This window comes from Mchenga conophoros, linkage group LG10 (assembly GCF_057382185.1).
Source record: "Mchenga conophoros isolate Kocher_MC1m ecotype Shallow Benthic linkage group LG10, M_conophoros_male_GT1.1, whole genome shotgun sequence".
Classification (NCBI taxonomy): Eukaryota; Metazoa; Chordata; class Actinopteri; order Cichliformes; family Cichlidae; genus Mchenga; species Mchenga conophoros.
The window spans coordinates 9,351,911-9,378,718 of record NC_140535.1 but is presented as its reverse complement, the minus strand read 5'-3'; the positions used below and the strand labels follow the sequence as shown (position 1 = coordinate 9,378,718).

The window sequence follows — 26,808 nt, the reverse complement described above, 5'->3', positions numbered from 1 at the left end:
TACACTGGAATGCGGAGGGAGGAGTGGACGGCAACATAAATACAATGCAAAAGTGCCTTTGACAGATAACCGCATAGTGCATAATGGTAAGACCCACTGTGCTCTTTCATTCCGAGAATTTGTTAGTTCCACAGGAAGAAGAGCCACATGACCAGTTATGCTCTTCAGGGGATGGTTGAGGGTTTACAAAAAAAGATAATGGTAGTAGTCAGATAGCGCTGTGTGATCACTTTAGGAATTCAGCGCCACAAGGGGAGATGCTTCACCAACATTTTATATGGGCTGAGGATTGGGGCCCACTTTATTGCTACTGAATATGTATTTTAATTGAGCATTTAAAGAACTTTTCACTTCTTTAAAAAGAAAATTTAGCTTTTGAGTGTGTGTGGGTGGGTTGGTGGGGGTTCTAAGCATACACAGAGATAGCTTCTGATGGTTGAACAAGTTGCTAATATTCATTCTATTCACCTTTCATTTTATTTTCCGTCTGTGATTTGCTCTGAATGTTAGTGTTGTTGGTGTAAAGGCAGAAATTTCGAACATTTTATTCTATCAAAGTCTAGACAAACAATTATATGACTTTACTAAGTCTCTCCTAAAAGACTAAGAACCTATTTTGCTTGTTGCTGTGTTTTTGTACATATACTACATACTGTACTACATATATACACATACTGTTATAATAGTGGATGCTCATATTAAACATGGTTTTAAGTTATAAGCAAGTACATTTACACTTCCAGTGAAGTCAAAAGCCCAGGCTTCAAACACATCTAAACATTCAAGCTACACAACAACAGTTCTGTTGTGTTGACTTTGGTTAAATATTGACAAGGTGTCAACACCACACAAGTGATTAGATGTCATATGAAGGTAAAAGGGGAAAAAAAATCAGTAATGAATGGAAAAGAAATGCATCTTACTCATGAGTCTGGTTTAGAAGTCCTTCAGTTTATTTTTCCTTTTTTTTAAAACCAGAAATCAACCTGAATTTTAAAAGCTGGATTAAAAAAAATGTAAAATTAAAACAACGATATCAACAAACACATAACACACAAGTGTAAAATTTACATAACAATTTTAAGAACACAGAAATGGAAGCAAAAACACTGGAGTGTTATTTTCACATAGTCAAGTTTGTTTTATGTTTGAGCTGCGTTAACGCTACCACTACATTCAGTGTGAATTCAAACTACACTGACAAGATCGGAGGTGACGGCATAAGTACTTCTCTGTAATGCCTCATAAAAGTGACTTTGAATAGGTTAACCAAAGTGTTTGCTTACCCTTTGTCCAGATTGACAAAAAAAATAAATAAATAAAAAAAAAAAAAATAGTATTTTTCTGATCAGTGTCAATGTTTTAGCTGGCTCATCAGCAAAAGAACTTACACGACACACTGTAGTTTTTCTTGTTGCAAGTATAATACGCGGGCCACTTCATAATCCTATTCAAAATCTAGCGAGAGTAAAAATTCACATTTACTAATGTACAATGATTAAACTAATTTAGGCAGTTTTAAATGAATTAGTTTTCTTTGGGAGATTTGTGTTAGCAACAAGTTATAACCAGCACTGCAGTTTACCCCGACAAACACAGTTGGTGTCATGACCAAATCAAACTATTAAACACTGTAAAAGGACAAGAGAGATTTTATTTAACAAAATAAACAAAGGTAAATTATTTTTACTCCAGCCTAACTTTGGAATGCTAACTGAACACAGAACAAGTAACTTTGCGAACTCCTTAAAAAGTCAGTCTGCTACGGCTTCGCTTCACAACAAGATCCTTACACCAAGTAATTCAATTAAGAGCTATTTCCTCAGTCTATTTTTACACAAACTTGATTGATTTAAGTTCATTAGTGGTGACTCCCTCCAGCTCGATGTGCTCCCAAAGGTCACATGATGTCAGCCACATCTTCCTCACTTAAATTCCTAGAAAAAGGAACACAGACAGCCTCTTTCAAATATGGAAAGAATGTAAGAACACTTTAGTCACCTGATGTACCTGATGCAGTACACCAGTCGTTTGGTGTTGCTGTTTGAAATCTTAAATGTAAACTTCATCCACTGCACAGCATACTACACAAACATCATACTACACCAGGAAGTGATGTACAGAAGCTGTATGTACTTTTTTTTGCATATTTGCCACAGTTACACGTTTCAGATCGTCAACTAAATTTTAATATTATTATTGCATTTATTGAGGGAATGTGTCCTCATAAACAGTGAATGAATCCATTAAAAATATACAGTGTAGGGCTGGGACAGACCATAGGATAGATCATAACTAGCTCAAGCTATAATGTTAACATTTGTACATATGCTAAATGATCATACGGTCATGTATAATGTATATGTTTGTGTAATGGGGATATATTTTCATCATCATTTTATAATCATTTCCTTCTCCTCAAACACCACTGCTCTTGCTCCTCACCTCAAGCCTCTGAACTGCAGTCAGGGCTCTAACGTACAAAAACAGTGCATAAATATATTTATTCATTCCTGAAATTGTCAGCAGATTAGACATGCAACCGTCCCATCTCCAGACAGCTGAGCCGGCTAAACAACAACAGCTGGTTATGCCAGCTAATGTTAGGCTAAAGTGGTTTTTAAAAAAAAAACCAAAAAAAAAAAAAAAAAACACGTGTTAGATATACTTCAAACGCTGGCTAACAGTGGCAAAAAACAGCAATGCTTACTGAGAGAAAAGTTCATGATATCCTTAGCAACAACTGTCAGTGGACAGTTTTCACTCATCAACTCATACTTTGGGAATTTTCTCCTCCAAAATAAACAGAAATGGACACATGTTGACATCTGAGATAAACAGTAGGCTGACAACCTGCACTCACCGAAGATGAACGGTGGCCAGTTTTTATATTTGATCCAGGGTAAAAATTAAAACTCTGAAGTACATAAAGTGTTGATATTATTTAAATATTTCATATTATACTTCATATTATTCAAATATGTTCAAATTGAGTGTGTGCAAAAAAGTTTTTTTATACAGAAATAGTAGTAGAAACATGTTGGTGGTCTGGAGCAGTTACAGAGTACAGTCTTAAATTCTGATAAAGGTGTTTGTCCTACAGCAGCCTCCGTAGCTAAGGTTATGTGCTTGTATTGGGAGACTTAAGATGGAAATACTTTTTCACAGCACTGTACATCCATCAACTGAGAGCATCGTGATTTGCTGCCAATCTGTAATGGGTGAGAGTGTAAGTGAGCATGTGGACAATCACAACTAACACACTATAAATTCAAAATACACATTATAATACACTTAGCTTTAACATACTAACGCCTGGTCAGGAACTGTTTCTAATTATATTTTAACACAAGGAGTTGAAGAAACTGGGGAAAAAGCGGGAAAAAAGTAATAATATTTCGCATTTAAATGTACATTAAATGACACTGAACACACATTAAAACGTATTCAATATGAAAGCTTCTCTTCTTCTCCGGAGCTGACAGACTACACCTTACTACATAGAAACTTAAAATGTTAACATAGCATTAAAGTGGTACCCAGTGTGTTACAATGTGAAGGCAGGTGAATCCCCCACAAGCATCAGTATGTCAGTTTACTACTTTGAGAAAGACTGAAGAGCATTACAAATACTGAATACATCTATTTAATGTTACCTCTTTTTTTACCGTCGTTACTGCCGATGTTGATGGTGAACCCGCTGGACTAAGATAGAAGAGAAAAAAACAAAACACCAAAAACAAAAACATTACAAACACATAGATGGTTTAAAACACTATTTCACCAGCTTTTCACAACTTGTTGTGAATGTAATTCTATTAAACAATAATCTGTAACAGAATGTTTACTGTTTTTACAAAACATTTCTTACACTAGGTGCTAAGACATTAGTAGCACATATCCATGTTCTGCAAGTTGTGTGCTGTTTTCTTTCCCCAGCACATTCCACAGATATTAGATCTGACTGAAATCTGGGCAGTTCAGAAGCCAAATAACAATTTGAGCTCTTGATATGTTTTTCAAACCAGTCCCGCTTCATCATGCTCATAGAGATGTCTGCAATCAGGGCATACCTCTGCCATGAACGGGTGTCTGCTGTTCCCAACAATTTTAGGAAGGTGTGAAAAAGTGAAGTGTTAAATTTAACTTCAGCATACATGTCAGGATCCAAGGCTTCCTGGCATGAGAAAAAAACAGTTTCTCCTCTGGTTTGAATTCTTCCTATACTGCCTCCCACTGACACCTGCTAATCGGGTAAATGACCGGGAACATTCATCCATGTCATATGGTAAACATTATCCACCTCCTCCATTATCCACCTTATCCTAGGTTGCACCACAGTCTAGCTCAGTTAATTAGGTCCTTTCATTATTTCAAAATTGCTCTAACTACTCTACACAGCCACATATACAGGAAACGCTATGTTTATGCTCCAGTACTTTCTGTGGGATCAGACAGCCAGCACCAACTGGGTACTAGCCACTGCATAGCTGGAACACCCCAAAAGATGTCCTGACAAAGCCAAGACATCATCTTCAAAAACTGAATGTTTACGAGCTGCTTAGCCTCCCTTTTTGTCGTGTTTATATAAACTGAACATCAATTTCAAAGGGAACGCTCTAAAGAACAATGAGGATATAATCTTTCTTTGACAACACTCCCACTAGTTCTTCCCATTTGGACACTGTTTATTTATAGCAGCTACAGGGTGAACGGCAAGGACCTTAACTTGCAAATCAAAGAACATGTGTGTCTTTTTCCACCTCACAAAAGGGACTGTGAAAGGGGGCAGCCTAAGAGAGCCCATAGGAACAGGTTTTCCATCTCTCCACGAGTGTGTGTGAGGCTGTTTTATTTCTCACACGCTCTCTCTCACACACTCGTAACACACAGTCTGCAAGCTCCAAATGAGAGCAAACCAAGTAAACTTGAATTTATAAATAATTATCCAAAAAGTAGAACACCTGACACACAAAGTGACAGATTTACCAAGTTGGAAAAATCAGAGTGATATCGCAACCGGGGAAAAAAAAAAAAGTAGGAGTGGAAAGTTTATCCGACTAACAATGCAGACACTTACGAACACACATGCATAAATTTGACATATTCAAAGTGTCCTTTATTAAATGTTGCGGTTGTTTACAAGTACACAAAACATAGCCAAGCATCAGATCCCAACTGATCCACATAGTAATGCTTCACCAAATTACTTCTGGATGTTGCATGATGCTTTAGGTATTTATAAAAGTCAAAGAAAAGACTCTCACACAGAGCCAGCTTTGGGCAACAGTAATCCCAAATTACATTCAGTGACACCTGAATAGGAGGAACACTATTCTAGCACATTTTCAATGTCAACATTTTAATGTATTAATTAATTACATTTTATTTATATAACACCGAGGTACAACAACTGTCGCCTCAAGGTACTTTATACTGTAAGGTAAAGACCCTACAATAGTAGAGAGAAAGCCCCAACAATCAGCACTATAAAGCAAGCCCTTGGTGACAGCAGGAATGAAAAACTCCCTTTTAACAGGAAGGAACCTCTAGGAGAACCAGGCTCAGGGAGTGGCAGCCATTGTGTGTGGGTCAGGGTAAAGAGATGAGAGCAAGGACACAGAATAGATGCTGGATGCCCTTCCTGATTTGTGTTTCCAGCTGAAATTGAAGCCAGTGACCTTTCGCTTACTAAGCCAACGTGTTAACCACTACGCTACCAACATATCTGTTTGTATCAAAACAAAAGATCTTCAAGTTAAGGATTCATAGAAAAAAAAAGAATAATGAAACTGTTTTTTTGCACATTAATGTAAAAAATTAAAACTTTGAACCTTCGGCTGCTTTTCACGTGTTACCTTGCCTATTGCAAACAATAGTAAATCATGTTGTGTTTATTTTGTATATTAATAGGGAAACCATTACAGAGACGTATGCAATTACTTAGATCAGCCCTCAAAATAACTGTGTCCAAACCTTTCCAACTCAAAACTTACCAATATCTATATCATGGTTTTGTAACTGTCAAATCAAGGTTTTACTATATGCAAGCTATTCATATTTTTAAACCCTAGCTCTTCTTCTGCATTTGCAAACAACACCTAAAAGCACATAATTTATTTTTAATAAAGGGCAATCCATTTTAATTAACATTGCTTAAATGTGTCACATTTAACAATACAGGGTACTATTCTTCTACAGCTTGCAGTACAAAATTTAATCTCATTTCAGAGTTTAGGAAATCATATTTAGTATTTATTCAAAAATGTAATTAAGATTTTGCAATGCTGAGTGGGTTTTTGAGAGCCTTCTAGAGCATTGATTGTATTTAGCTGCAAGCTGTCTGTGTCCAGCTGTCCAACAGTAGTTCAGAAAATCATGGCATTGTCTTAGGAGTAAGATTGCTATTTATGATCTGACTGACTGTCTTTAATTTTACAGGGAAAAAACAACATGTACACAGCTTTACAGACAATGAGTTGTACACATGAATTTGTTAAATCAGTCTCACCTTCTGCTAAGCTTTTTTAAATGAACATCAGCTGTCATGTAAAAATATATACATGCATGCATACCTGATAAGAAAGCATTTACATACCTGCCGACTTGCCTGGAGGCGTTTTCAAAAAACTTTGTTTTAGATGCAACGCTGGGGAAAAAAATAGTAGAGATGTTGACAATGTACACAGACAATATGATGCATTTAAGATTTAAAACTGCCATCAGTCATTGCTGTTGCAGCTGTGGTCATTTATTTTAAGCAGAGCCAACATGCTCTGTATTATTATACTCTAACAAGAAAAACAACTTAAATCTGACAAATCTTATTTTGGAGGCAGCAACAGATACTATATTTAGTAATGTGGCAATTTTTTTGAAGCAAACAGTTGCTTATTTAGAAACATTGCTGAGCTGCAGTCATGTTCCTTTCACCTGATGAATGGAGCCTAGTTCATAACTATCCTTTTATTTCTGTCTTTGTTCTCTTTCCACCTCCAGAGGTGGAGAGAAAAAAAAAAAAAGAAAAAAAAAAAAAAAAAAAAAATCACAATACGCTTCATTACAGTTCCTAAAGTTAATTCAATCAGCTGTATAGCTCTATGGCATTAACTGAAGACTTATGTGCTGTGCAAGGTATCTTAAAGAGACATCATGATGACATCACTATCAGTAGTCTGCAGCGATGACAGAACAGATTTGTGGTTTCATTGTTTTTATTCCAACTTGTGGCCTGTCTCTCAGCATTAGTGTCATAATAACTATTATTTTGTGGTTTAATTAACGTGGCATTGTGCACTGCTGAGTTACTGGAATTTTCATGTCAACCACAATTTAAGCTCAATAATTTTGCACACACTGCAGTTAAATATATAAGCATGTGTTGTAAGACTTTTGCATGTATGAAGAGTACTTACTAGGATGTGGTTGTGCCCTCACTGCTGGCTGCAGTTGGAAGCTTTTGTGGAGCGGGGAACCTGGACGGTGGCTCAGGAGGCCTAACTGGGGGTCTACAAATCTGCTGTTTCTCCGTGGACCTTGTTCTGGTCAGACCATCAGAATCTCCTGAAAAAAATAACCCTTTTTTCAGGAGATTTCAGGAGATTGTGGGTTGGACTAGTTCACATAAAGTGCATTTGTGCAGTTATTTATCTGAGATAAACTCCTGATATATTCAGTAAAGACAATACACTTGACATTACAAGTGAAAGCATGAAATGATGTCATGTAATACTGATATTTTAAACACCACAGGCTATAGAAAAATAGTGTAATCAACATTTGCTTAAATAGATTTTTTTTTTTTTTTTCATCAAATAAGGCTTTTATGAGTGCATAAATACTATAAATGGGCCATCTTAGGCCACTGGTAACTAAAATCAATACTTCTTCAATTCATATGATGGACAGTTAACAAATGAGAAAAAGCTTAAAATCTGCAACCAAGCGACTGCCATGCTTCATTGCTTCATTCACTCTAAATGCTTGCATAACACTCTGCTTCATAAATTAACTCTGGAGATCTTCTACTATGATTGCTTCTTGCCATAGAGTTATTTTTAAACAAATAAAAAGCTCAGTTTAAACTTGTTTACTTTCCAAGGTTATAGCAGTGTATAATTAAATAATAAATTGACAGACACAGCGGCATCAAAGTTACAGCCGTTGTACAAGCTGAAACACACAAAGTCGTAAACCAACACAATAGGCATGATTGTTACTATTAGTATAAAAGTAAAAGAAACATGTTAATGATAAAAGAGCAAGTCAATGGGAAAGATTAATGATTTTTAAATGCTACATGTAGCCACATGCATTGCCTGAGAATGTTGAACATTTTCTTCCAGACTCGACTACCCAGATCTTGGCCATAATAAACTACCACTTTGCTTTTCATACTCTGTGTATCCCTCTGTCCTCTAAGAGGCCTTTTTTCATTGCTGACGAGCATGTATGAGATAGGGAATTTTCCATTAAATCACCTTCTTTGGTGGTTGCTCCTTTTGCAGGTGTTTTTTTGCCCTGAAAGGATGGCACCCTGCTCACGTAGATCCCAGGCTCCCCATTCCCTGCTGAAGAAGCATCAGATTCTGGTTGCCTGTCTTGACGGATAGCTGCTCTGGGTACTAATACTTGTCTCCTTTGACGCTGTATGGGAGTGGGGCTCACTGGGTTTTCATCATCCACGTTGGAATTGTCACTCTGACCATCTGTTACAAAGAAGCAACATTAACAGTTTGGTTGCTGTAAATTAAAAGCATGAAGTTATATGGAAATATTTTACTCTGTGACGTTAATCTGGTAAACTTGTACTATTATTAGAATAATTACAATGCACAGAAACTGATCATTCGAGCTCTGGATTAACCATATAACCGTGTTATTTGGCCACATAACGCACACAATGCAAACATAGCAAGCTGCATGCACCCAAACTTTCTCTCGCACTGTCTATGAAAAGACAAGAGTTACAGCCACTTCACTTAGCAACAGATTCAATAAAGCAGTAAACTGAATGATTTAGCCTGAGTAATTGACAAAAAAAAAAAAAAGATTAACGTGAGATCAAATTGTAGATACATTTATTTGTGCTCAAAATTAATTATTTTTTAAAAAAGGAAGCACCAAATTATTTTCTAACAACATTTGAAGATGATACAGATAGAGAATCATAATAGAAGAGAAACAGAATAGAATTTAATTTAACAAACAAATTCCAAGTTTTGAAGTATGTAATAACTGCTTTGCCACACACACACACACACACACACACACACACACACCAATAAATCCTATTTCGAAAATGTCAAGAAATGACCCTGCAGGTACGCTGTGGTACGAGTCTTTTTAAAGAATAAAATGAATTAATTAATATATTTTAAAACAACATTTTTTAAAAAAATCTACTGTATGCTCAGCAAAGACAGCATGGGATAATGATGAGGATGATGGTGACAATCAGGCCAAGAGAGGCTGATAATTACTCTCAGTGTGCTGGTAAAGCTCGTGACTAAGAGCTTGATAAACACGAGCCGGTCGCTTGGAGATTGTGATGGGTTGCCGTTTTCTCGGGTTGATCCGCGGGGGAGGGACAGGTGGGGCAGTGCTGTCTTCTGGCATATGACTGAAGATCTGCAACCATATTGAAAAAAGAAAAAGAAAAAAAGTCACAGTAACACTTTAGTTCACTGGCTACTTTTTCAGCTCCACAGAGTCTCAGCTGAAAGAAGTAAAAAGTCTTTACATGAAAAAGAAAAAAAATAAACTAGAAAAGTATTTTTTTTCTTACGAATGACATTAACATAGAACAACAAAGAGAGGAAAAAAAAAGCACAAATACCAAAGTAGTAACTTAATGACTAGAGCGGTGACAAACACAAAGCTGCTTGTTCTACGCAAAGTCGCTTTAAAAGCATAGATGTAGAGCAACCAGCAGGACAGTCAGATAGCCTGGCTCAGTCCTGAGGACTTTTTTAGTCAACTCATATAAAACCCAAACCATAAAAACAGCAATTTGCTGTTTTACTGGCAGTTATGTACAGGAAACTCCAAAGCCTTCAGCAGCCTTGCCAAGACAAAAAAAAGAAGAGCTTGAAAAGAAATCCTCAGCTGTGTTTTACACTCCAAAACAAAGGAGGCAACATGTTGATTAGTTGGCTTTAAAAGTGCTGGTAGGTAGATTTTATTACTTTTGGACTGAGCCACGTTTTCAATTTTCCCCCTTTTTCTTACTTTACGTTAAGCAAAGCACCAACAGTAATAGCTTAATATACCTATGAATTTTAATGGTCTCACAACTCTCTGGGTGAACGACATCACTTCAGCCGTACCTTTTTGCAGTGCTCTATCAGAATCTCAACCACGATATTTTGGAACTTGATATCCAACATGGCCGCCACAGTTTCCTCCTTTGCTCTCATTAGCGTAGGCCCAAAGATAACCGCCATATTTGAAGAAGTCATCAAGTTTTCGTCGCTGTGGCTGCACACGCTGTCAACAAATGGAAGGCTGGGTTGAGTAAAACGAACAGAGCTCCTTCTAGAACGACAGGAAGAGCTGCAGTGCAAGTCGCATTCGAGTAAGCTCGCACTTACTTCACCAAGTGCTTTATAAGCATCTCCAGCATTTCCCGATTCTTCTCTGGCAGCTTGTAGGTAAGTGAATGGATTTCACTCAGTCGAATGTCCAGATTATCTGACTCTGTCACACAGACAAGAAGTTATAGAAATCATGATCATTTCATTTTCCTTTTCCTTTTATGTCATCTCAATAAAATCAATCGTTCTGTGTTAATCACAACCAAAAACAGCATCACTTTCTGAGAGAGCATGGACTGGGCAACAGCCTTTCTGCACCGTCGTGAAACTAATAAAAGAGTGTCTCCAGAATGTCAGGCCATATAACGAGAAGCCCCCCATTTCCTATAATGAATGGCATTTCCAGGAACCTGAGGCCACCAGCTGCCTTAATGCAACATCCTGACAGAATGAGGCTGATGCTATTAAAGTCATCGTCTTCTTGGTTTTTACAGTATTGCTGTGTGACAGATAAAAACAAATAGGAGTCTCAGATTTCCTTTAGTGTCCAGAGTTGTATAGTGTTGCACTTGTACTTAAAGAAGTACAAGTGCAAAAAGCACATGTCACTCTTTAACTTTCCATTTCCCTGGCATAGTTAAACAGAAAACCAACTGGATTGGACCATGTTAATATACATAACACAAGCCTTTGGTAAGTCTAGATTCAAGGAAAGATTTTAGAGAGGAGGCACACATTAGAACATAACCTCCCCGGTCTTAGCAATGGATCACTTCCAAAACACGTCTTACTTGCAGCACACATGAGGTCTCTGTGCAGACTGTAGGTCGTTAGAGGTTCAGACAAACTCCTGCAAATAAATAAGAACACACAAGTGCAATATAACTCACCACATTAAAAACACGACAAAGCCAAAAAGCAGCATTCCCTCAGTATAGAGTTACACTAGAAAGTAATGAGACAGAGAGCGAGAGAAAGCGAGTGCATCTTCTGTCAAGCCCACATTTGTTAATGTGGTAATAAAAATGTGTTTCAGATGTGCAGATCCACATCTGTAAATATTATACAATCAATGCTGGAAAAATACTTTGGGGATTTTACAACCCTGTGATTATATATTTTGCAAAAGTGCATGTAAGAATATAAACAAATCTGACCCTGGACCAATTAAAAGGCATTTAATAATAATAATAATAATAATAATAATAATAATAATAATAATAATAATAATAATAATAATAATGAAATAATATAATATAATGTCATATGTAAACACACACACATACCTGAGATAAAACTTCAAAGCACTTGTGACTGTTTTAACATCCCAGTCGCTGCTGTGGAGATCCACATCTCCTGGGTTTGCAGAGTCTATGAAAGAGCAGGAAAAAGGCTCATGCTACCTTAATTACTCAAAGACATTAACTAGATGTGACATGTGTGGACCACATTGTATAACAGATAAGCATCTTGAGGACATCTGACAAAAAAAGAGCAACAGCAGCATTCCTTCACAGTTATGTTTACACACATCTCCCCACACAGCTGGGGGAGAACGCCAGCTCTACAGCAACCTCAAAGGACCCACTGTCATCAGGAACAGAGGGGTTTACTACAAGCAACATTAATGTGTTAGTGAGGTCTGGTGAGCTCAAAGTCAGAGTTTTATTGCAACTAAAAGAACAGAGATTTGAAAATTATTCAGTGGCAGCAGATGGCCACCCCTCCCTGAGCTCGGTTCTGTCGGCAGTTTCTTCCTGTTAAAAAGGGAGTTCTTCCTTCTTCCCACCGTTGCCAAGCACTTGCTTGCAGGGGATTGTCACAATGCTGGAGTCTTGTAGGGTTTTTAACCTTAAAATATAAAGCACCTGTATTTATAATAATTCAATTCAATTTTTTTTATTTGAATTATTTGTAGGTTGTTTATCACCAAGAATATTAAATCCCTAAAGTTAATTTCATTTTAATCTGACCAAAAAATCGAAAGTAATTTCCACATCTCTGTCATGTGGCTGCGGGGATCCATCAGATCTGAATGCACTGATGTTTAAATGAAGTCTGGTTTGATCTATTTTCTGTTTGAGCACACACAGGAAAATGGAGCAGAAAGCCTAGAGTAAACAGAGAAAGTTCACACCACTACTATGAAACACATTATTATTTCAGGTATTGAACCTGAAATGTTCTACCCTAATGAAGGCATAGTTTCTGAGTCTGAAAAGAAAGCCCTGGCCAAGGTGCCTTAAACTAACGTGGTTGCCCCCAGCTTGAAGTGTCATAACTGATGGATGTAGCCACTGTGATTTCACCAACTGGTTTGTGGCATCCTGTAGTGAAGCCTGGAGCTGACCGTTTTCATTGTCACCATCTTGCTGAAAGAGAGACAGCCTGCGACTTGTGATTGACAAGTCATTGAGCACATCCTGTTTTATCTTTATGTCTGACTCTAAAAGGCATCATAATTTACAAAATTAACTTTACGTTCTATCTGAAATCTTCTGAGAACCAGCTTATTCTTTATGTCCTCTATAATAGCCATTTCTTTTTTTGTTTTTTACTTATTTGAGCTACCTTACCAAGTGCCGGTGTACTAAACAGAGGACATCCTTGGCTTTCCATTGATATCTCATGTGTTTTTTGGGGCAGGAAATCACAAAAAAGTTACATTTAAAGATTCTTTTTTTCCTCAGTTGTCAGGAGGATATGGCCTAGACCAATATCCTCTAGGTCTATTGCAGAACCGCAAGCACTTTGGCAACCACATTGGTCGCCCCCTGCTGGACATTTTAAAAAAAGGAAACAAATCCATCTTTTATGTACAGCCTGTGGCTGCAAAAACATATCCCAGTGGCAGACATACTAGTAAATGACCCCTTAAGATCCCTTGCTCTCTCACTTCAAAACACTGAGTTTATGGCTTCAGTGGCTAGTTTGAAGTTAATTCTGTAAATTATGGTCCATTTAAGTGATGCTAACTGTCAGCATTACAAATATGGAATGGATCTGTTTTAAATAAAACTAACATGGCTAAAATGATCAGCTACTGGCTACCATGGATATAGCTTAAAGCAATTTTAAGGTTGAGCCTTCCAGAAGCAAGACAGTGAGTCAGCAGATGTTTCCCTGTCATGCCCGATTGAAACTTGCAGAACCTGTTGTGCCGTGTTAATAAGTCTAACAGAGTGAAACATTGTAAAAGGACAGATGTAGCAAATTTTCACAAGCTTACCGAAGAAGGCGTTTAAAAGCTTCTGCACTTGGATGTTGCTGCCAACCGTCCTGTACACTCCTTCCTGTGTGGCTCCTAGGAAGAAGACATGGGGAAGGTTAAAAACAAAAGAAAAAAAAAAGTGCGTGGACAAATAGAGAGCTGTGGAAATGCCCACATGATTCCCTTGAATGTTCCTGATGTTCCCTGATTTTGATTACAGATACAAAAAAACAAAAACACTTTCTTTCACTAGTGTATTCGGTTTAAAACATAGACGTGTTAATGTTTTTAGAGCTTAGCTTCATTCCAGTAAGATGAATCATGACACTGGAGAAAAATACTGTGACTGTAGGTTTTAATCATTAGGGTGTGAGTTTTAGCAACAATGAGCATGAAGGGAAGATGTGAAGAAAAGGTAAAAACCTCTGAATTTAATAGACCCTCACATAACAAGCAAGAGAGAGAGAGCAACGTGATGATTAAAATCCTTTATAATGTGAAAAATACTACATTTCAGAATACTCTTATTATAAAGAAGGGCATGTCTCACAGAGAGTAGCCAGCGGAGTAGTGTCAATGTGTCACACGTGACTCAACTACGCCCCCTTAAGGGAAAGAAGAAAAATTAAAAAGGCAAAAAAAGCAAGAACGATCCTTTAACAGAAGCGTTTACCTTTTGTTTCAATGTAATTGATGCACTTTCGCACAAACTTGAATCCAGTTTCATTCAGTTCCACTGTGGAAACAAAAAATAACAATTTACATTTACGAAAAAGCCACGATTATCAAGCACATACTTGTCACTGCTAAATGGATGCATTCAATGGCATGAGATGGAAAGTAGGACAGTATAGCATCTGTCCACATAAAATAATATTACAGCTTTAGACATTGAAGAAACTGATGAGTGACTTACTTTCAGCTTGCTTGTGAATTGGTGAATGATAAATCTGAAATAAAAAAAAGATGCAGTAAAAAAAAAAAAAAAAAAGTGAGGATTGTGCAGGAAAAAAAAATCAAACACACAGTGGAACTAATGAAAAATAAATCCTTAAAAATGAGAGGAAACAAACACTTGAAAGGCACAGTGAAGGATTTCAGAGGAGTTGACAAGAATATTAGCATGATTTTTGAGTTCTGGTTTGAGTTTACCTCATGAGCAGATTGAAAGTGCATGATAACTACAGTAATGACAAAAAAAGAAAAAGGACGCACTTCTACTTTGAGCACTTTTTTTGTGTGTGATCCTCGCCGTGAAATAGCTCACTGCCCTCCCCTTTAATGAAAGTCAGAGGTCCTGGCCAGCTCCAAACCAGCAGAGACATGGTACAGCTTTGTTCAGAGACACTTATGCAGGGCGAGCATTTGTAGCCACAGACAGCTGAAGTGTAAAATATAATAGTCACACCTAGAGTTCATCCATGACTGTTTATCCATACAAGTTTATGCAAGGCTTTTTTTTTTTGTTCATTACTTACAAATTCTAGATGTGATAGAAAACCTAATGCTAGAGAAGAACATCAGCCAACAATTAAAATGGACTTTTTCCTACAACGTTTAGATGCTTACTTTAATTTCAGTGGCTAGCATGAAACTTGCCAACATTTCTAGTTGCTTAGGAAACTTTGGAGAAGTGCATGCAGACATTTTTCTCTTATTCCTCTGCCAAAGTGAAAGCTGGGTCAGAGGTAGGTTTGCAGTGCTGTTTGTCTAACTGTCAGAAAGATGGCAAAAGCTACCAAGCCAAATTTCAGGAATCTTAGTGGACAGATGGTGTGGACAAAAAACCCCAAAACAACAAAACTCTATTGCTTTCTTTAAAAATTGGACGCCTCATGAATGATGGCATCTTAGAGCTCTTTTGTTTGATTTCATGGAAATCAAACAAAACAAGGGCTTCAAGGGATCTAAGTGTCATATTATATTGTGATATATGGGCTCAATCGTGTCAACTTCTGCAACTCCAACTTCCACCCGTGGAAGTTAATCAAAGTAAAGAAGTGCACTAAGAAGAGTAGAGGAAGTACAGAAAGATCCACACTCACTGGCCACTTTATTAGGTACATATTGCTAGTACCAGGATAAACCGGTTTTTGCCATCAGAGCTGCCTTAATTCTTCATAGCAAAGATTCAACACAATGCTGGAAGCTGGAATGCTTCCTAAGAAGTTTTGGTCCATATTACCATTACAGCATCAACCCAACCACGACACACCATGACAGTGCCTGTCCCAAGCCCAGTCAGGTGGGGAGGTTGGTGTCAGTGAGGGCATTCGGCATAAAATCTTGGATGCAGATGATCCAACCCCTAAAGGGAGCAGCTGAAAAAGGAAGATTGCATGGTAGCAGTCACATCCATGATGGAAAACTCCACCCCAACTCCTCTATTGGATTGAGATCTGGTGACTGGGGAGGACAGGGAACTCACTGTCGCGGTGAAGAAACCAGTGCGAGATAATCTGAGCTGTGTCACATGGATTTTTATCCTGCTGGAAGCAGTAATCAGAAGATGGGTACAATGTGGTCAAAGATGAATGGACATGATCAGCAATGCTCAGCTGGTAAAACAGGGCTCAAAGTATGCCAAGAAGATATCCTCCGTATCATTACACCACCAGCAGCCTAAACTGTTGATACAAGGAAGGACAGATACATGCTTACATGTCATTTACACTAAAGACTTATACTGTCCATTTGTATTGTAGCCTCAGTATCCTGTTCTTAGCTGACAGAGGTCACACCTGGTGTGGTCTTCAGCTGCTGTACCCCAGATGCTTCAAAGTTTGATTTGTTTTGCCTTCAGAGATGTTCTTCTGTGTAGCTTGACATAATGATTGGTTCTCTTAGTTGCTTTTGGCCTTCTATGGCACCAACAATCAGCAATATTTAGTCACTCAAATCACTGATTCTTCCTCATTCTGATGTTACGTTTGAACATTAGCAGATTGACTATGTCTTCACAGTCCTAAAGAGATATTTTCAATAGTAAGGAGTTGAACAGGCGTACCCAAAAAGTGACCAGTGAGTGCACATGTGAAAACAAAGCAAATGCATTCCGCACTGTGTGGATTGCATAAAGTGAACGAAAAAAATAATGGAAAAAAGCAGTGCTACAACTCAGACAATTTCATGTATTCAGAAGTCTAAAGGCCAGATAGTCTGCAGTCCACTGGAAATTCACAGTTCCAGCTTATTTTGGGCAGAAAAGCTCTTGTGCAACTTTCATAATATATAAAGAAGAAAAGGGGGAACTCTGCAGAAAAAAAGGGTACTAAAAAGCATGTTCTGTTATTTTCATATCCCCTGGCAATGACTGTTGCATTGTGTCTCACACAACACCAATGCATTAAAACATGCGGGCAAGAGATGTGATGTGAGAACTGCAGAGAGCGGGCAATACTGAAAGCAAAAAATGATAACATCTACAAACATAAAGAGGAATTAACACTGGAATTTTGCTAGTAAAGGCACTTTTGTTACTTTGAACAAGAGAGTGAAGAGAGATGGTGGAGTAACAAGTCGGCAGCTTTTTTTTTTGGGGGGGGGGGGGGGGGTTGTTTGTTTGTTTTGTTTTAGAGGCGGGGCTTCATTAACACCCAAATGTGATTTCAAGAATCAGAAAGCAAGAAAAACAATTCAGCACAAATTCAGCAAAAGGCTCTTAACTAACCAGGTGCCATCATTTAGCTGTACGTAGGTGTGTGTGTTCATGTGAAAGTCAAGCTTCACACCATAGCTCTCACATATGTAATAGAAAAATTATAATGAGCTACCCGCTGCCTTTTTTCCTGCGCTGCTTAACAAATGTCAAATTTGAGCAGCCATGCAAGTTAAATTGGAAAAAAGGGAAAAAAAAAAAAAAAAAAAAAAACACAAAAAACAACAATTATGAAAGGGCAGCTTTTTTTTTTTTTTTTTTTTTACATAAAGCATTTAAAATAACACACAGTTCCAGATTGTTTTCTCTGTTTGATGATGCAAAGATAAAACTTTTTTTTTGTTTTCCGTGCAATCCAAATCCAAACATGCAGTTAACATCAGGCAATGTGTGTTTAGCAACCATCCAAGAGGATTAATTTAACACAAAAAATAAAAAACAAGCCCCGTGTTAGACTGCACATGGAGGGAAACGGCTCCAGCGCAGTAGCCTCGCTGAAGGGACAAAATTGCTCTGCTAATCTTTTTGGCCGTTAAGCTGTTTTCACAGAATAATCCTAAATGAAATGAGAAACAAACTCACAGGCTCTTTTCCATCCATGGCCTCCATCCACAACTTCCTGTCTCCCTCCGAAAGAGCTTGGAAAGTGACTGGCGTGTTTCTATGGAAACAGAAACAAATGACATTAAAAAGGCAAAGGTTGCAATTTAATCCTTCAGTTAAAAGGGTGTACTGTTTCAATATCCAGCTCTTGTTTTGGGGGGGGGGGGGGGGGGGGTTGAAACACTCGTACACATCATACACATTCTCTTAGCAATTGAGGAGAGACAAAGTGTCTTTAAAGTAGCTGATTAAATCGCATGTGGCAGCGATGGGAACAAATTGAGATAAATAAGACAAGCATAAAGAAATGATGAAAACCCACTGCTGCAATCTGTCCTCTGCAGAAGTAACAAAATCCAGTGCCAGAATTTACAGCTTGTAGGCTACTGAATCAATTGTTAACCAAAACAACTGTGCAATGAGTTTAAAAGCTTGTTCTGCCAATTATGCTAATCAAGCAAACCCAAAAAACTCTTCCAAAATTCAAAATCCATTTTAATGATCATTATTCAACACGAGGCTGTGCAAGGCAGTTTTGAAACAATCCCTTTATTACCTACTACTTAGAATTGAAAATTTAAAATTAATGCATCAATACAGTAACAACAACAATAATAATAATAATAATAATAATAATAATAATAATAATAATAATCGTTAGCATGTAAACATGACAGTATAACTTCTTATATATTTTCACAGCTGAGTGGATAAAAAGGAAATTTAACTTTTAGAAGCAAAGACTCATTGTTGATTTTGACCAGTTTTCCGATTTTTTCTCGTAGGTCAGTAATCTGTATTCAGGTTAGCATTAATAAGGTACTTTTTAGTCTTATTGACCACTCAAAGCACTTTTAAACTACAAGCCACATTCACCCATTGACACTGCAGTTTATTCCACTGCTGGAATTTATAATGGACCATAATTTCATGCAAAATGTGAATTTTTAAACAGTGCTAACCCGGGTGCACAGGCAGCACACTCACTCTGTTACTGAGTGCTATTACTTGAGGCTAGGAGCACTGTGGAGAGTTACTCGTGGGTCTAATTATATGATGCAAAGATTAATATAAGACAGCAATTAATAACCTACAACCAACTCTCCTGAGTAGGTTAAACATCACGGCACACAATATTTTGCTCTTGTGCTGGACTTTTGAGTGCAGGTGGGGGGCTCTGGCGGCTCCTCTGACAGGAACCAATTGAGCCAAAGGTGAGGCGTTAGATGAGGCTTGCAGGTGTTTTCCCGATGACAGAATAATTTGTGTTAGAAAGTTTGGAAGAATACGTCTAAACTGAGATCAAAGCTCTGCTCTTCCGTAGAAACATCAACACGAGTGAGCCAAATGCTGACTTTTCTAAAACAAACAAACAAATGTAACAGAAATCAGAAGTGCGTGAAACCAAAAGCATAACAGGCACACTGTTGTGCCAAATATTTGAATTTTTCTCACCAGTGCGTAAGGGGAGATGATTTATTGCCTTGGTATCGTGGTTTTACTTTACAGTGAATCCAGAATGTTAACAAAATGCTATGATTTAAATAAGGCTGCAGAGAACTAGTTTAGTCTACGCATAAAATTTTCTCTCACACACACACACACACACAGTTTGTGCATCAGGGTCTATTTCGGATTCAGCATCTTGCCCATGTATACTTTGTAATGCACCTCATAGGACCGGCATCAAACCAGGAATCTTGTGGATAACCTCTAATACCTGAAACAGAGCCGTCCCTAAATCCAGACCAGCTAATCAAACGGCAATTTGTAATTTTAACAAATAAACAAGCAGGTACTAAATTGTCAAAGGATATGAGAGACCTGTAACAATCTTGACTTTTAATTCACTTCCACTAAGGTCAAAGGTTAGAGCCAGTTGCCTTTCAGGCCCATTTGTGCAGGCTTTTCTTTGCCTGAACTCACAGCATTAGCTCCTACATTAGACAGCACTGCCACCTTGAGTTGCTCAAACAGCCAACAGTTATATTCAGTTAACAATCAGGATTCAGAGCGATGTATAATTCAAGCTGCTTTTAAACCTTTTTTTAAAAAAAGAAAACCCAAATATTTTTACCGATTTCACGACACAAACCTGTTGTGTGACAGAAATCCCTGTGGCTTATGAGGCTATTAAAATGCATGTTGTCCTGACTGGCCTGCTTATATAAATATGAGCCTGTTGTGTTCTGTCCTCGGAAAGTTTGCCATCTGTTTCCAGCTCTTTGCTTAGGGATTGTTTGGGCTACACTCCATTAAGCCTTCACACCATGTCCTTGTAAACCACCTGTTCACCTCGCTGCCTGAATCTGTTTATCCCATAAGGCTTTTGTCTCACAGTTTCTCAGCTTGTTTGCACTAACCTCTCGATGGTTTCCACGTCAAAGCAAAAGCGCTTATCTATGGATTCTGTCTTCCGGCGGATGCAGGATTTCAGTGTGAGCTGTATGGGGCCCTTCAGGTAAGGACAGAGAGTTGGAAAGTAATCAGTAAACATAATGGAGACAACAATATAAGAGAAAGTCTTCTGAGGAAATTTGGTGTTTACTGAAGGTGGGTCAGCACCTGTTTAGTTGTAGTCTTCTGTTCACAAGGTACCATGACTAGCACTCTCCCCTCTTTCTGATACTTACAATAATATTTGACCCATGTCATACCCAGAGCCCCTGGAGGAATACAAAGCAGTTTTTTTTGTTTTTGTTTTTTAAAAAGAGCCTACAGAAACAACTAGATTCCACATAAACATATAGCAACCCACTTACGCTTCTCCTGACAATACAAATAACCCCTCATTGGAAAATTGTGCATTTTATAGATCTGGGAAGGCCGTTTCATCCTTTTCATTAGCTCCTCCAACTCCTCACAAGTGCTTTCATAGTTGTTTCTTGTCTGCAGGCAAAACCGGAAAGTACTTAAAACAATGTATATGATTTAAGGAAAGTGAATTTTGCTGATGGCATTGTCGGTAACAGTGCTTACGTTCTGCAAGCTTAGCTGCAGTTCCTGCTTGTAAGGCATGAAGTCCTGAGTCATCTCCACTGTCAGGTTGTTAAGTGTTAAAATGCTGTGAAGAAACGCCAGCACCTGTCCAACGAGTGTGTGCATTACATACAACAAGAGTCAAAGCAAACAATGCATGAATGACACCAGGAATATTTCCTCAATGTTTTGTTATGTGCGTGGAAGCACAAAAACCGCACTCACCGGCTCCACCACGTCAAACTTCTTCCTGTCCTGAACCTGGTGTATCTGGTATACGTACTCGACTGAAGATTCATAGAAGTTTGCACGCTCTTTATCTAGGAGTTCATCAGCCTATTGAAAATTCAACAAAAATATAATCTTTTTTAAAATGGTTCTCACCTATATATTTCCCTACCCAAGTGATGCAAAGTATTTGTTGTACTTCAACTAACCTCTTGAAGCTGAGTCTCTCTCTTCTTGGCAGAGAGATTCAAGTGTTTGTCTAATTGGGAGTAATATTTTTCACTCTCTTTATCAAACTTCTTTTTCTTTTCCTGCAAAACAGATTGTAGAAAAAGATTATTTATTATTAGAGACCACCAAACTCCAGTGTGCAGTTCAGTACTGCCTTTTGCATTGCATTCACAGTTCCAAAGTCACCTCTGCAAGTCAAATTATGTAACAGAGAACTTTTACAAATCACCTGTTTGCATGTTTCTTTCTTTTTGTTGTAGACTTGTGGCTTATAAATTTGAAAATACATATAGCTGATAACACACCATCTTGAATCTGCTGCTAATAGCCATCTGCTATCAGTCAGGCTCAGGCTAATGCTAAAACCTATAGATTATATCTCAATATTAAAATGCCAGTACGTGTCAACTGTCAGCTGTAACATCTAAAAATAAATGTGTTTTCACTGTATTTACATGAAAAGTTAGCAAGCGAGCTGAGAATATTAAAAAGATAGCTAAAAGTAGCAAAATACAAAAAAACACTAGCTAAACTGATAATATACAAATGATAAAATAAACATTATGCAACGGTTTTGGTACAGTAGTAGGAATAAATCCTTAAAAGTTCAAGTTCATGAAGCTCAAAAAATATAACTTAACCAACATTTGCTAAAGTAGCGAGCTAAAAGTAATCAAAAATGGTAAAGCTTACAGCTTTCTTGTAAGTGCTCACTAAATGATAAATGACTAGACAATAAAAAAGTACAATGAGTACAAATACAGACAGAAACGTGAAAACTTGAAAATGTAAACCCTGTAAAATATCAAAGACCAGATTCAATAGCTATATTGTAACGTTAGTAGATGCAAATTTGTATGACATACCCTGTGATAGAGTCGCTTTAACATTAATAGCTATAACTAATTGTTCCCTGTATTGCTTTATCAGTCTCTCATGTCATAGTGGAGGAATTTTGGCCCACCCTTTTTTACAACATTGCTTCGGTTCACTGAGGCATGTAGGCATTTATTTACGTACAGCTCTCAGCCGCTGCTACACCTCGATTCTTTTCTTTGTGGATTTGCTGCTGTGCTCTAGCCCTTTCTCTTGTTGTATGTTACAATTTGGCCTAAGTTTTAGCTACTGGATTGACGGCTGACAATTTGACTCTAGAATACTTTGATATATAGAGAAGTTCATAGTTGAGTCAATAAGTGAAAAGTTCCCAGGTCCAGTGGCTACACAACAAGCTCAAATCTCCACTCTTACAAAGTGAAGATACACCCCTTTGGTCTTGTCTGTCCAAAGGACATTGCTATGGAAGTCTTTTGGTTTCTCCAGATGCAACTTTGCAAACCTACGCTGTGCTACCATGTTCTTTTTAGAAAGAAGAGACTTTCTCCTGACAAGCCTTCCAAACAAGAAATATTTATTCAGTATTTTTGCAATTGTGCTGCCAAGAACTTTAACATTTAACATGCTAACTGAGACATGTAGAGACTAACATGTAGTTCCTAATTTTTTTTATTTTTTTATTTTTTCCATGTTTTCTGTAGAGCAGCAAAGTGCCAAACCGATGCTCAGTTTGATTAGCAGCACCTGGATGTTACTCATTCATAATTCTTATGGAAACTGTAAAGGTGGGCTTAGTTTTTCTCAGTACTGACTGTAGATAAATTAATATAATTTTTGACCGTTTTGTCTGTTTGTATACCTTAAGAATATGTACCCTGATTTTATTAAGCGGTACATCTATTAGGGCAGGGCTTTGCTACATTTAATAATCAGAATCAACAGATGCTTGATGAGAATATTTTAAATATGAGACTTTCAAACGTCATTTTGAATAATCACAATATAAAATCCTAACTTTAATGATATCACCTTAGAACGAAATAAAGAAATTTGTTGAGCTGCTCTCAACTACAGAGTGCACGCACTAAAAACACCTGCAATATCCTGTTTTTAACAAAGGAGACAGGTTATTGTGCTTCAAAAATAGTTTATACACAAATACGGGGAAGTACCTTATGACATCCTGTCTGGTCTTTGTGGCAAGGAGAGGGGGGTTATATATACTTTAATGACCTGACTGTCCATGCAGAGAAGCACATTTTGAAGCTACTGAAGTAGATCGAGTGCTTCCAGTGCCATTTACAGGAATGAGCCGTGATGTCACTTACAAGGCAGGGTAAACAAAGAACTTACTTTTGTTACTCCTATTTGCTCCTTTCTGAACTTCTCCAAGGGCTTGATGAGTAGATCTGATGCATTCTGAACCTGGACAGGAAAAAAACAAACCGTTACTGACGGCTCCTAAACCTACTGTGTTTGTAGATTCACTTTCCAAGATAATGTAAAGAGTTTTGAATTTTTTTAAAAATCTATACACTTTTCAAAACAAAACAAAACAACAAACATCACAGTTCTGAGCACCTGCTGCAAGTTCAATTAGCAAGATGACCTCCGGTTTTAGATTTACATCTCTATCTGGAGAATCCAGTCAAACAGGAACTGCTTCTCCCATTATAATAACCTGCCTGCCTTAATTACTCGGAGAATAATAAAGTGTGTGAATCAGCAAAAACTGAGGTGACAAAACTTGCATCAAAATTTCTACCAACAGCAGGCCAATATGTAACCATAAACAAAAATAGAAGAAGAAACCCAAGAGGGGAAGTGATACCAAAATGATTACCAGCATTACACTTCACAGTGCTTGCATGCAGCCACACCTTTACACAACTGACATGTCTTGTGTGACAAAATGAACACATTAAAGATGGCATCACAGCAAAAAAAAAAAGAAACAGAATGCATTAGTGGTTTCCTTTAAAGCAGTATCACTTTTTGCGCAGGATAAATTAATGCGGTGTCCGATATCCAGCAAGACTTCAAGCAGCATGCACAGTCAGCATGGAGGAAGTTGATAACCCACCAGCATCATCCTGTCGTGCTCCACTTCCTGCAGAAGTCCAGCAAACTCCTGGAACGACTGCGCTGGGGAGGAAAGCACCAAAAGAGGATAACTTTTGCATGGTGTTATCGAAACTGGCTGAGTCAGAGGACATATTAGGAAAGCAGCAGATAACACTTGCTCAGAACTTTACAAAACTCACTTTATGATTTATGCTCATAGAATTTCCACCTATCTTTATGCACGTTTTCCATCGAGCTCCGAGGCAGGTTATAGTGGAGCACACAAAGCCTTATGTTTCCTCTTATCTAAATTCTGAGGCATTATCAGCCGACAGCCAAAAGTGCTGTGCTTTCCACCGCGTTCAAGCGGGGAAACACAAATGTAGAAAAACTACAATAAATTGGAATATTTCTGGCCACGTATTTACTCTGACTGCTTAAAAACTCAAGCACAATCCAAGGCAGTGCGCCTTTATCACTCTTACCAATGTTAATCTCGTCATCCGTCAGTGAGTCGCCGATGAAGTCGAACTGGAACACACTGAGAGTCTGGGAAAACTTCTGCACTGCCAAAGAGTATCCTGAAAAAGAGAGAAAATAAAAACACGAAGCGTGATCTGTAATTAATGACAAGTTACATACACTGCTTTTAAATTCAGTCCAGTTCTCATGAATCTAAGAACAGGCCAAGATTAATAGAAGTTGGTGTTTCATGTTTCCCCTGATAGGAAACCGGAAAGTATGAAAGACATCCTTGGCAGGATTCAGCAGCGGTGTAGCAGCCAGTATGTGGTTGATAATGCAATACATTATCCCCGTCATGCCTGGCTTTTACTATCAAAACAAAACAGAGCCCTTCACATCACTGCTGTAGACTATTTAGTCCAGAGAACTTGGCTAGTTGTATCTAGCCTCATACTTTTTTCAGTGGAACAATCGTTTAATGTTCTTTTCATCAGCCAATTGTGCACCCAACCCCCTTTCTTCTTGTGTTTTAGCTCTAAAGAAATCATATTTGATGACAATCAGTGCTGAGGCTGAAAAAGCATTAAAGGACATGAGCATTCTGATGAGCAGGATGACATGAACATTGAAAAATGTTTGGGGGGGGGGGGGGGGGTTGCTTTCCATGGACTTTGTCCCAGCAACTCGTGACCTCTGACTATTATCTGGATTTACTATTGGACCCTCACCGCCCCCCAACACCACTACAGTACCTACAATGACAGTTTCTGTTTTCGAGGTGAACAGCTTTGCCATTCAGGATTTCCACAGCAGTATCTTGGTGAGTCAAACAAAACAAACAATATCACCCCCAGTGGGTGCCACGCTGACCCAAATATACGCATGTACAGTTCTGCGTCTGCGTGGCGTCCCTGGCTCTGACCTATTCTATCAGTGGGAATGGTCCCACCTAAACATGAGCGCACAGAGAAGTGGAGAGGCGATGCACGGACTGATGCAAGCCCTCCAAAAAGGAGACAGCTGTTCGGGAACAATAGTGCTGGTCATCCTGCACATCTGCAGCTCTGTGGCCTCTCAGTTCAAAGCTCTTTCTCCTTTTTTAATGGCTTTTCCCTGGAAAGCAATAACAACTCCCTGAATACTCCTCTCCCACATAAATACACACTTTATCCTGCAGGCCTACGTAAAATAACGGAGGGGATGCTGATCCATTGGCATCAGAGCCCTAAATCTACATGCAAATCGCAAAAAAGAGCAATCTAACTAAGCATGCTCACCCTTGATTGCAGTGATCACACTATTCCCGTCTTTGATCACTTCTTTGAGGAATTTGTTTGTCCTCTCCAGCTCCAGCTCGTAGCACTTGAGAGTCTCTCTGAAATCCGGACTGTCCAGATAGCAGTCGCTGAACTCCAGCGGAGGATGAACCATCTTGTGCACCGCTCGACTTTATAACACAATAGAAACACTGAGTCCGCTTTCCACAGAGGCGCTGCCTACGCTCGTCCGTGGCACACACCGCTCATTTCTGTTCACTTGAGGCTACTCCACACATTCCGCTCCGAGGTTCGGAAACCATCGTGTCCGTGGGAGCCTGCGGCAACGGATGGTTACAAATAAACTGATCGAAACAGTGAATTCCCGCAGCCTAGGCTCACTTCCCTCTTTTATTCGTCCGCGCTGCTAATGCTTCGGTTTAATTGTATCCTGGTGCCCTGACCACTTTTTTGCTCCTTACCGTGTCGTAATTAAAAGAGCAGCTACGATCCCTCTGACCGCGTCCCATTCCAAAATCCACACTTAAATGACGCCTCACTGTTCTTTCTTAAATAAGCTTTCCATCGCTAAAATTAAAACCCGCTCTTACCAACCCCTCAATGTAGTGAGTATATGTTCTTAGTGAGTATATTTTCTACTTCAAGCGATATTATAAACATATCCGAGTCCAATATCCTTAGTAAAAGTCAATGACAAAGCGCAATGGAGCGTACCCAGCT

At 38.3% G+C, this 26,808-nt stretch overlaps 1 protein-coding gene across 2 annotated transcripts; it reads right to left on the bottom strand.

Annotated features, from left to right (window-relative positions):
* Positions 1–921: 921 nt before the first annotated feature.
* On the bottom strand, positions 922–26,808 carry ophn1 (oligophrenin 1). 2 transcript variants are annotated; one of them, XM_085288445.1, is made up of 24 exons: positions 26,089–26,808; positions 24,832–24,927; positions 24,366–24,427; positions 23,636–23,707; positions 21,424–21,525; positions 21,212–21,322; positions 20,987–21,091; positions 20,770–20,896; positions 20,573–20,673; positions 20,371–20,462; positions 17,987–18,065; positions 14,663–14,696; positions 14,420–14,482; positions 13,765–13,839; positions 11,822–11,906; positions 11,327–11,385; positions 10,593–10,698; positions 10,329–10,488; positions 9,483–9,630; positions 8,481–8,708; positions 7,416–7,563; positions 6,599–6,649; positions 3,657–3,705; positions 922–1,937 (listed from the first exon to the last, which is right to left on the bottom strand). In XM_085288445.1, the coding sequence occupies exons 1-24, from the start codon at positions 26,240–26,242 to the stop codon at positions 1,926–1,928; spliced, it is 2,319 nt and encodes a 772-aa protein (XP_085144571.1). In that variant the 5' UTR covers positions 26,243–26,808; the 3' UTR covers positions 922–1,925. The 2 variants fall into 2 exon arrangements, with proteins under 2 accessions (XP_085144571.1, XP_085144572.1); XM_085288446.1 differs by having other exon boundaries at positions 24,366–24,422; positions 26,089–26,226.

What these genes read in the sequence shown, in the direction of transcription:
- ophn1 (XM_085288445.1), bottom strand. Translation starts at nt 26,242, where the DNA reads ATGGTTCATCCTCCGCTGGAGTTCAGCGACTGCTATCTGGACAGTCCG. An exon ending in TTTGTATTGTCAGGAGAAGC is followed by an intron (nt 20,674 to 20,769) that starts GTAAGTGGGTTG and finishes GTATTCCTCCAG; the next exon opens with GGGCTCTGGGTATGACATGG. An exon ending in GCTTTGAAGTTTTATCTCAG is followed by an intron (nt 11,386 to 11,821) that starts GTATGTGTGTGT and finishes ATTTATTTGCAG; the next exon opens with GAGTTTGTCTGAACCTCTAA.